At 43.3% G+C, this 12,100-nt stretch overlaps 1 protein-coding gene across 3 annotated transcripts in view; it reads right to left on the bottom strand.

Annotated features, from left to right (window-relative positions):
- Positions 1-12,100, bottom strand: part of dnaaf9 (dynein axonemal assembly factor 9) — a 253,896-nt gene that overhangs the window by 117,891 nt on the left and 123,905 nt on the right. For all 3 annotated transcript variants that reach the window (XM_078554544.1, XM_078554554.1, XM_078554564.1), the window contains 2 exons: positions 6,076-6,126; positions 2,918-3,005 (listed from right to left, as the gene is read on the bottom strand). In XM_078554544.1, the coding sequence (XP_078410670.1) occupies positions 2,918-3,005; positions 6,076-6,126 (139 nt within the window). The remainder of the gene's footprint in view (positions 1-2,917; positions 3,006-6,075; positions 6,127-12,100) is intronic.

Raw genomic sequence — 12,100 nt, 5'->3', positions numbered from 1 at the left:
CAGAGCAACATAAGGAGATAATAGTGAAGATGTCCAATAGCTTGATCAAAGAGGTAGGTTTTAAGGAGTGTCTTAAAAAAGGAGAACAAGGGAGCGAGGTGGAGAGGTGTAGTAAGAGAATTTCAGAACTTGAGAGGCCTAGGCAATTCACCAATGGCGGAGCAATATGATCACAGATATCTCGGAGGGTGTAGGGCTGGGTGAGATTAGATAGCGTAAGGCAAGGCCAAGAAAAGGAGGAGGATGAGAATTTTAAAAATAAGATGTTACTTGACCAGGACCAAACATAAGTCAGTGAACACAGTGGTGATAGGTGAACGGGACCTGTTGTGAGTTAAGACACAGGCAGCAGAGTTTTGAATTATCTTAAATTTATGGACAGTAGAATACATCAGACCAGCCAGGAGTGCTTTGGAATAATCAAGTTTAGAAGTAACTAAGGCATGAATGAGGGGTTCAGCAAGTCTAGACAAACTTCATTTCATCTAGTGTAAAATAAGAAACAAGCTGAGGCCAATTTTAGGTCAACAAAAATTTAATTTTCTAAAATGAATAAACTTCAAGGGCTGAATTTTCCCATCCCGATGCGGGGTCATCCACGTTGGGCAGACTTTAAAATGGTGGGTGGGAACCAATTCCTGGATTCCCATCACTATCGCTAGCAATTTTGAATGGCACGAAACAAGGGTGTCTGTCGCGAGCTTGCACGCACCTGTCCTGATGTTGCAAGTTCCATTGAAGGCAGGCCAGCTTTTGAAAGTAACATAGTTCACACCAGCTCAGAGATGTTATGAACTATGGGCAACCCTGGCTTAGAGTTGGTACCTTTGAGGGGCAAGTTCAAAAGTTGCCAGATTCACATGTCATAATGAAATGCTATATGATAGTTGCATATGTTATTAATACAGTGATTAACGATAGATATTTGCTCTTAAAGGGTAACTGACCGTTAAATTGACAGCATTACGAAAGTGAAAAAAAGTCTTCAGGTGCATTTGTGTATCCACTGGATAAAGTGCTCTTCTGCTTTGAGAAATATTGAAATTCAGATGTCTTCTTTTCTTTAATCTTTTCATTGAATTTCAGCTCAGAAACCTGCTTAACTGTTTCAAAGTTTGGACAGATGCTGAGCTCTTGAATGACTTCAAAGGCTTTAATGTATTCACTTCTGCAGGGTTTGCTGACATTGTTGTACAATAGAATCTCATCATGAATGCTTGCCTGAATTCTAAATATTCCACTAATGGGTTTAACTTAGTAGGGGTTAACTGAACTCAACTGTCAAGTGGACTGTGAACTTGAGTTATATTGACAGTGTCATGAGGTCTTAATAGATTATGGTTTTGCTCAAGTTCGTTTTGAATGACTTTGTTTATTTTGACAGTTATATGAGCACTTCTAAGATTTCCCATGTTTTCAGCCTTGAGTTCTGTACATAGTGGATACTTATTGAGTGGGCATGGTGGGGGGTGGGTTAATAGGAGGGTAGGGGTTATGGGAAGTATGGAGTGGGTATAGGGGTGAGGGGTAGCGAGTGGATATGGGGATGAGTTAGGGCGGGTAAGGGAGCGATGGTTAGGGGGCCTCAAAGTCATCTACAGAATTGGGCCAATATCCCAGCGAATAGAGGCAGCCCTGTTAACCTGACTGACTCGGCATCCGCTCATCTCAGTTTCTACGTCGGGCCTGCTGCAGGAGACCGCAGCCCCAACTCTAGCCTGTCCCTGCCACCCCACCATAAAGAAAGCGTGGGTGGACACTACAAGACAGGAACTGAAATCATGACATTGGGAAATGGCCTGACTCCAGCGCATCCTAAATTTAGTGCATTTAAGTTTGTCACCAAAAGTTGTTCAGTGGCATGAGCATTGATTTCTTTTTCCTGTAGTATGAGATCTTGCTTTGGCAGCCTTCTGTCTCGTGAGAAGATGGTTTGCGCTTTAGTAGTCAACTCTGTGTTAAGCATGTCCTGGTGTGGCTCAGGAGCCCCACTCTGGCCCCTGAATCCTAGTTTTATAATGACATCTGCCTCATATTACATTAAGAATAATGAATCACATTGCAAAGAAGCTGCACTGGGTTTAGAGGGCCCTCTTGGATAAACATGAAAACTTTGCCAAGATTAACTATCTACAGAGACTGCCATGCCAGAGTGAGGCTCCTGAGCCACACCAGGACATGCTTAACACAGTTGACTACCAAGGCACAAACCATCATCTTATGAAACAGAGGCTGCCAAAGCAAGATCTCATACTGCAGGAAAAGGTAATCAATGCTCATGACGCTGAACAACTTATGGCGACAAACTTACATGCACAAAATTTAGGATGCACTGCTGGCACATTAACCAGATACGACAACAGATTCAAAAATGCAACTCAGTCAAAACTCCCCACTGGTCACATTCTATCTGGTACTTAGTCCTGCTCTACTATAATTCTTGGCTTCACCAAGCTTTAGTCATTTCCCAATCCCCAAACCATCAATTTCAAAATCCTTGTTTTTCCATGGTCTCACTCTTTACCTTCAACTCTTCCAACACCAGCCTCTGATGTATTCTTCTACCCATCTCTTCAGCCATTCAATTCACCTTCAATGACAGAACATTCAGCTGCCACAGGTTCAGAATAGAAAGTATTCCATAAAATTGTCTGCCTACAACTGTTCTTCTATCTTCCTTCAAAAAGCTCCTTAAAATCTTCCTCCGTGATCTTGCCTTTGGTCACCATCCCTAACACAGTGCCTTGTCATATATATTTTCCATGTCTAATGTAGTTTACGGCATATCATTTTTCACTTTCTAGAAACAAATCATATATTAACCTCTCATTTATTTTAAAGGACGTTCCACAGTGCAGGCAAAATGAAAAACCTTAAAATGAATATAAATTGATCCAATAGACAAATCAATTATTACCTTCTTCCGGTCTGGCTACTGAACTGCCAGAACAAAGATAAGCGGAGTCTCCGCTTGTGAGCAAAGTTCCGAAAAAACTTTCTTCTGCCTGAAAATGAAGAAACAGAATTCCATAAAGCTCTCTGAAACCATTTATATTTCATCACAGTACTAGGGTTCACATCTGAAATATTATAAAAAGTTACTCTTTTCTGCCGTACTGCAAGAAGGATTTATCCTCCAAGCAAACCCAAATTACGTAGTAAGTGTTGTTAAGTTTGAAACGGGCACTTACAGTAACTGGACTGCAAGAATGTAAAAAGCTCATTAGGCTGATTGGTTGGAGGTAAAGTCCATATGTTGCAACTGACCACATTGCACCATCTCTCTGTCCCTCGAGGAGTTTGTAATCACCTGTTGAAATTTTGCAAGCTCTACGAAAACTCTAAAGAATTCCAGTTAAGGAATGACATTAGATACAGCAAAAGTACAGGTATGTACTATTGTAGCAGAAAGCACAAGGGGTGTTGAAATGATTATCTGTGGGGCATTTGCAGCACTTGAGCTCAAGCAACCCAGTCCAGGAACAACCAGAGGCAGTTCTTTAACACATATTTTTTAAATTTGTTTGAACTTCAGAGGTCCGGAGTCTGGAAAGGATTATTCTTACTAGTGTTGGCTCATTATGGACAAATCCTACTTCCCTAACCTCCCGCTACCCACAACTCTGGAGATCCTTGCAATTTCAGGGAACCCACCCCAGTCCACCCCCCCATAAGATTTAAGGCCACCATCCCCAGGATTTCAAGGCCTATAATTATAGTCCTCCCTACCTATATTCTGTTCCCAGTTTTTGTGTAATGGAGATGCTAGGTAAAGAGGCCTCTATCATAGATCTAAAATAGTGGGTTCCTCAACAAACTGTTCGAGAAAACCACCTTGTATATATTCCAGAAATTCGTCCTCCACAGCATTAGTGCTAACTTGGTTTACCTAGCCTTTACATAGATTGAAGTCACCTATGATTACTGCATTACCTTTGTTACAAGCACCTCTAATTTCCTGATTCCTTCCTTCCTTAAATAGTGGGGTTACATTTGCTACTTTCCAGTCCACAGGAACCTTTCCAGAATCTAAAGAATTTTGAAAAATAACCACCAATGCATCCACTTTCTCTCTAGCCACCTCCTTGAACACTCTAGGATGAAGCTCATCTGGTCCAGGGGATTTATCAACCCTCAATCCAGTTAACTTTTCAAGTGTTACCGCTTTACTAATACTAATTTCTGTTCGTCCCTCAGCTTCACAAATCCCTTGATTGCCTAGCATTTCTGGGAGATTTTCTATATCTTCTTCACTGAAGACAGACGCAAAGTAACTGTTCAGTTTTCTATAATTTCCCTGTTCTCCACTATAAATTCTCCTGTGCCCACCCGTAATGGGCCCATATCTGTCCTAACTAATCTTTTCCTTTCACGGACTGAAAGAAGCTTTTACAGTCCACTTTTATGTTCCTCGCTAGTTTACATTCATATTCTCTTTTCCCTTTCTTAAACAGTTTCTTGGTCCTTCATTGCTGGGTTCTAAATTGTTCCAAATTCTCAGGCTTACCACTTTTTCTGGCATCCTTATGAGCCATTTCCTTTAGTACAATGTAATCTTTAACTTCTTTCATTAACCACAGTTGATTTATCTTTCCCTTTGGGTGTTTGTGCCTTAGAGGAATGTATATTTGTTGTAGACTGTGTAGTATTTATTTAAATACTAGTCATTGCCTGTCCACTGTCAAATCTTTTAGTGTTTCCCAATCCACCATAGTCAACTTGCTCCTCATATCTCCATAATTTCAGATTTAAGACTAGTTTCAGAATGAACTATATCGCATTCAAATCTAATGCAAAATTCTATCATATTATGGTCACTATTTCCGAAAGTCTCCTTTACAGCAAGGTTATTAATTAGCCCTTTCTCATACACAACACTAAATCCATATATAGCCCAACTCTGAAGAAGTCATGTGGGCTCGAAACATTAACTCTGTTTATCTCTCCACAGATCCTGCTGAGTTTTTCCAGCAATTTCTGTTTTTATATTAGCCCGATCCCTAGTTGGCTCTTCAACATAATACTCCAGAAATCCATCTCATACACCTCCAGAAATTCCTCCTCCAGAGCATTAGTGGTGATCTGGTTAACCCAGTGTTTGTGTAAACTGATGTTGCCCATTATTACCCATGTCACATACATCTCCAATTTCCTGATTTATACCGACTCTTGCACATTGTCAGCAGGACTGCAGATGGTTCTAAAAGTTTCTCTGCTAAGGAAAATGAACTCCAAAACAAACATTTTCAAGACAAAGGGGAAAGAATGGATATCTCTTTTACAGAGCCAGCACGTGCATGATAGGCCAAATAGCCTTTAACTGAGCTGCAGGTTTCTAATCCAGGTGAAAGAATAAGCAATCAGAGGGCAGTAATTCTAGACTTATTTATGCTGGGAAATTTAATTCCAGGGATAATTTAATATAAATTTTAATATACTTGACTTGAGGATGCTCAAGAGGCCTAGCAGGGTGCCTTGTACTAATTATGGAAAAATGGCAGCTGCTAATGGCCTAAGATTATGGGTAGATTTGCAATTGTGTGTTCTCTGGCAAACATTTTTATTTAGTGTTTTACATTGGTCTGGACAACAAACTGCAATTTTCTGAGGGAACGGGACAGGGAAATTGATTTTTAATGAGTGTAATTCATGAAACTATTTACTACTGGAAAGAACATTGCATCTGGGGAAAAAAGATTTGTTCAATACAACTGATGAATAACCAAACAGAAAATGAGAAACACACAAGTTTAAACAGTTAGCCCAGTTAAGGAAATAGAAAACAAATTATTTGACAGTCACAATATAGTCAAAACACTTGACAGAGACACAAAAAAAAGGGTACCTTTCAATCTAATTTACACAATACATTAAGATGCTGTAATCATTGGACAAACTGAATAAATTTGTTCAATTATCATGTGGCACACTGGCCACTGAAACAAAGTGCAGTTTCAAACTCCCAAAGCATTTTCTATCACAGCAAATTAAATACTGTCATTGTGCAAATATGTTCACTCAAAGTTATGAACCAGATAACTTCTAAATTTTTAACATTCAGACCCAAGGACCTACCTTTACTATTTGCTGTGCTTCTTCAGAAAGTTTCACCTCAGCATCTTCAACCTTATGAAATAAAACAATTATGAATACAAAATACCTCAATATAATAAAATATCTCAATAACATTTTTGGTTTTTTTAATTCTTTCACAGGATGTGAACATCGCTGGCTAGGCTAGTATTTATTGTCCATCCTTAATTGCCCTTGAGAAGGTAGTGGTGAGCTGTCTTCTTGAACAGCTGCAGTCCATGTGGTGTAGGTACACCCACAGTGCTGTTAGGGAGGGAGTTCCAGGCTTTTGATCCAGCAACAGTGAAGGAAAGACAACGTAGTTCCAAGTCAGGATGGTGTGTGGCTTGGAAGGGAACTTGCAGGTGGTGGTGTTCCCATCTACTGCAGTTGTTCTTCTAGGTGATAGAGGTCATGGGTTTGGAAGTGCTGTCAAAGGAACCTTGCTAAGTTGCTGCAATGCATCTTGTGGATGATATATGCTGCTGCCACTGTGCGTCGGTGGTAGAGGGAATGAATGTTAAGGCGGTGGATGGGGTGCCAATCAAATGGGCTGTTTTGCCCTGGATGGCGTTGAGCTTCTCAAGTGTTGTTGGAGCTGCACTCATCCAGGAACGTGGAGATACTTTACTGATACTTATTTTGTCAATCGAGGATTTCCCCTCACAGTTGTTGTCAGGGCCCTCAATCGTGTCCGACCCATTTCTCACACTTCCGCTCTCACCCCTTCGTTCTCTCCCAGAACAACAAAAAGGTTCCCCTTATCCTTACTTATGAGCCCACCAGCCTCCACATTCAAAGGATCATCTTCTGCAATTTTGCCACCTCCAGCATGATTCCAACACCAAACAAATCGGCACCTCCTTCTCCCCGGCAGCATTCCAAATGGGTTGTTCCCTCCGCAACACCCTAATCCACTTCTCCTTCATCCCCAGCCATCCTGACCCCTTCCAACAGCACCTTCCCATGCAATCACAGGAGTTGTTAACACCTGCCATTTTACCTCCTCTCTCCTCAATGTCCAAGGTCCCAGGCACTCCTCCTAGGTGAATCGATTTACTTGTACTTCTTTCAATTTAGTCTACTGTATTCGCTGTTCACAATGCAGTCTCCTCTATATTTGGGGGACCAAATGCAAATTGGTCACCACTCTGTGGAACACCTGTGCTCAGACTGCAAGCATGGCCCCGAGCTTCCAGTTGCTTGCCATTATAATTCACCACTTGCTCTCACCCTCACATTTCTGACCTCAGCTGACTGCAATGTTCCAACGCAGCTCAATACAAGCTTGAAGATCAGTACCTCATCTTCAGATTAGGCACTTTACATCCTTCTGGACTCAATATTGAGTTCAACAATTTCAGGGCCTAGCTCTGTGCCCCATTTTGAGTGTTTTTTTGACTAGTGCCAATCTAAATCTTGTTTTTCATGTTTTGGCTTTCAGACAGAGCTGTTCATCATTCTGCCATTAAAACCCACTCTGGACAAATGCTTTGCCCCTGTGCTAGAACTATTACCGCTTCCTTTGGTTCCATGGTATCTTTGTCATTTAATCTCTCCCACCCCAGTCCCCCATCATCAACAGTATAAAACTTATCACATTTCTGCCTTCCTTCAGTTCTGAAGAAGTAACGTTCGACTTGAAAAGTTAACTCTCGTTTCTCTCTCCATAGATGCTGCAAGACCTGCTGAGTATTTCCAGCACTTACTGATTTTAACCTCAATATAACGTGAACGCATATTTAGAGAATAGTTATTTTTTGAAAATGAAAACAGGTTTGACTGTTCAACACCCAGGATCCAAATCCCACTGCCCAGTGACAACTGGAGTGAATACAAGTTAGCTGAGTGAGGGACAGAAAGGGATACTTTCTAATAGGGTTCAAAATAAAATTCTAGAAATATTTTAACAATAATCTTTGAGAGTTAGAGGTAAATCTTGCCAATGCTGATTCACAGAATCACAGTGCAGAAGAGGCCCTTCGGCCATCGAGTCTGCACCATCACATGAGAAACACCTGACCTACCTACCTAATCCCATTTACCAGCACTTGGCCCTAGCCTTGAATGTTATGACGTGTCAAGTGCTCATCCAGGTACTTTTTAAAGGATGTGAGGCAACCTGCCTCCACCCAGGCAGTGCATTCCAGACCGTCACCATCCTCTGGGTAAAAAAGGTTTTTCCTCACATCCCCCCTAAACCTCCTGCACCCCCCCATCTTGAACTTGTGTCCCCTTGTGATTGGCTCATCAACTAAGGGGAACAGCTGCTCCCTATACACCCTGTCCATGCCCCTCAATCTTGTACACCTCAATCAGGTCGTCCCTCAGTCTTATCTGCTCCAACGAAAACAACCCAAGTCTATATGACTATACTACACTGATTTTTTTTTTTAAATTTATTCACGAGATGTGGACTTCGCGGGCTGGGCCAGCATTTATTGCCTACCCTAGATGCCCGTGAGGGAGCTGCCTTTTTGAACGGCTGCAGTCATGTGGTGTAGGTACACCCACAGTGCTGTTAGGAAGGGAGTTCCAGGAATTTGACCGAGTGACAGTGAAGGAACGACAATATATTTCCAAGTCAGGATCATGAATGACTTGGAGCGGAACTTCCAAGTGGTGGTGTTCCTATCTATCTGCTGCTCTTGTCCTTCTGGATGACAGTGGTCATGGATTTGGAAGGTGCTGTCTAAGGAGCCTTGGTGAATTCCTGCAGTGCATCTTGCAGATGGTACACACTGCTGCTTCTATGCATCGGTGGTGGAGGGAGTGAATGTTCGTGGATGTGGTGCCAATCAAGCAGGCTGCTTTGTCCTGGATGGTGTCACGCTCTTGAGTATTGCGGGAACTGCACTCATCCAGGAAAATGGAGAGTATTCCATCACACTCCTGACTTGTGCCTTGTAGATGGCGGACAGGCTTTGGGGAGTCAGGACATGAGCTACTCGCTGCACGATTCCTAGGCTCTGACTTGCTCTTGTAGCCACAGTATTTATATGGCTAGTTCGGTTCAGTTTCTAGTCAATGGTAACCCCCAAGGATGTTGATAGTGGGGGATTAGTGATGGTAATGCTATTGAACATTAAGGGGCGATGGCTGGGTTCTCTCGTTGTAGATGGTCATTGCCTTACACTTGCGTGGTGTGAATGTTACTTGCCACTGGTCTGCCCAAGCCTGGATATTATCCAGGTCTTGCTGCATTCGGACATGGACTGCTTCAGTATCGGAAGAGTCACGAATAGTGCTGAACATTGTGCAATCATCAGCGAACACCCCCACTTCTGACCTTATGATGGAAGGAAGGTCATTGATGAAGCAGTTGAAGATGGTTGGGCCAAGGACACTATCCTGAGGAACTCCTACAATGATGTCCTGGAGCCAAAATGACTGACCTCCAACAACCACAACCACCTACCTCTGTGCTAGGTATGACTCCAACCAGCGGAGAGTTTTCCCCGAATCCCATTGACTCCGGATTTACTCAGGTTCCCTGATGCCACACTCAGTCAAATGCGGCCTTGATGTCAAGGGCTGTCACTCTCACCTCATTTTGGGATTTCAGCTCTTTTGCCCATGTTTGAACCAAGGCTGTAATGAGGTCAGGAGCTGACTGGCCCTGGCAGAACCCAAACTGGGCGTCAGTGAGCAGGTTATTGCTAAGCAAGTGCCGCTTGATAGCGCTGTTGATGACCCCTCTCATTTCTTTACTGATGATTGAGAGTAGGCTGATGGGGCGATAATTGGCCGGGTTGGATTTGTCATGGTGTGTGTGTGAACAGGGCATACCTGGGCATAGCCAGGTAAATGCCAGTATTGTAATTGCCCTGGAACAGCTTGGCTAGGGGCATAGCAAGTTCTGGAGCACAAGGCTTCAGTACCATTGCCGGAATATTGTCAGGGCCCGTAGCCTTTGCTCTACCCAGTGCCTTCAACCGTTTCTCGATATCGCATGGAGTGAATTAAATTGGCTGAAGACTGGCATCTGTGATGCCGGGGACCTCTGGAGGTAGTCCAGATGGATCATCCACTCGGCACTTCTGGCTGAAGGCTGTTGCAAATGCTTCAGCCTCATATTTTGCACTGCTGTGCTGGGCGCCTCCATCATTGAGGATGGGGGATATTTGTGGAGCCTCATCCTCCAGTGAGTTGTTTAATTGCCTACCACCATTCACGACGTTTTGGGATCACTTAGCTCTGTCTATCACTTGCTGCTTATGCTGTTTGGCATGCAAGTAGTCCTGTGTTGTAGCTTTACCAGGTTGACACCTCATTTTTAGGTATGCCTGGTGTTGCTCCTGGCATGCCCTCATGCATTCTTCACTGAACCGCTGGCTTGATGGTAGTGGTAGAGTGGGGGGTTTGCTAGGCCATGAGATTACAGATTGTTTATGAGTACAATTCTGCTGTTGCTGATGGTCCACAGAGACTCATAGATGCCCAGTCTTGAGTTGCTAGATCTGTTTGAAATCTATCCCATTTAGCACGGTCACACAACAGGATGGAAGGCGGGACTTCGTCTCCACAATGACTGTGCGGTGGTCACTCCTACCGATACCATCATGGACAGATGAGCTGCGGCAGGTGGTTGGTGAGGATGAGATCAAGTATGTTTTTCCCTCTTGTTGGTTCCCTCATCACCTGCCACAGACCCAGTCCAGCAGCTATGTCATTTAGGACTTGGCCAGCTCAATCAGTAGTGGCGCTACCGAGCTACTCTTGGTGATGGACATTGAAGTCCCCCACCCAGAGTACATTCTGCACCCTTGCCACTCTCGGTGCTTCCTCCAAACGGTGTTCAACATGGAGCATGATTCATCAGCAGTGGGAGGGCGGTACATGGTAATTAGCAGGAAGTTTCCTTGCCCATGGTTGACCTGATGCCATGAGACTTCATGGGGTCTGGAGTTGATGTTGAGGACTCCCAGGGAAACTCCCTCCCGACTGCGTACCATTGTTCCACCACATCTGCTGGGCTTGTCCTGCCGGTGATGGAGATGGGTTTCGACAACAATCGACAATGGTTTCATGGTCATCATTAGACTTTTAATTCCAGATTTTTTATTGAATTCATATTCCACCATCTGCCATGGCTGGATTTCAACCTGGGTCCTCAGAGCAATACTCTGGGTCTCTGGATTACTATTCTAGTCAATACCACTATGCCATCACCTCTCCTTTAATTCATTCATGGGACCATCCCTAATGCCCTCGAAAAGGTGGCCATTAGCTACCTTCTTGAACCGCTGCAGTCCATGTGGTGTAGCTATACCCACAGTGCTGATGATAGAAATGATTGATTCCGATAATGTTTGGAGCCTAAGCCAAACATTTGTTATCTCTGAAGCTTTTAAAACAAACATCCAAATAAAATAATTGGAAAGCTTTAACTTATGTCATGAATTTCCTCATTGTGCCTTATCAATGAAATGGTGGATTTCTGACCTCAAAAGATAGTTATTATTGTAAAGATAACAGACCGCAAATTCAAATACAAAAAGACAGTCGGGAGATTGAAAACAGCGCGAGTTCAGGTAGGACTTTCTGGACTCAGCACAGAGGAGACGATTGGTGAGTGACAGGTGAGTTATCACATTATATAAAGTGTTTACGGCAATATGGTATAAAGTTTAAGATATGTCAGTGCAGTTCGGCCACGTGAAATGTGCATCCTGTGGGAATTCATGCAGGCGCAAAGTACCCTCAATGGCTACATCGGCAGGAACTTTCACCAGCTGCAGAAACTTGAGCTCCAGATTGCGGAACTCAAGCAGCAGCTGGAGTCACTGTGGTGCATCCGCAAGCCTGAGGATTACGTGGATAGCGGGTAGTGAGGTGATCACACTACAGTAAGTACACCAGCAGAAAGGGAATGGGTGGCCACTGGAGTATCTAAGAGAGAAACAAGCAGGTAGTGCAGGAATCACCTAAAGTTCTTGCTCTCTAACCATTTTTCCATTCTGGATAGTGATGAGCAAGATGGTTCCTCAAAAGACAGTAGCAAGAGCCAAGTTCGTGGCATTACAGG

Source organism: Cetorhinus maximus, chromosome 1 (assembly GCF_964194155.1).
Source record: "Cetorhinus maximus chromosome 1, sCetMax3.hap1.1, whole genome shotgun sequence".
Classification (NCBI taxonomy): Eukaryota; Metazoa; Chordata; class Chondrichthyes; order Lamniformes; family Cetorhinidae; genus Cetorhinus; species Cetorhinus maximus.
Note: the sequence above shows the minus strand (reverse complement) of the source record. Positions and strands in the feature narration are given on the sequence as shown.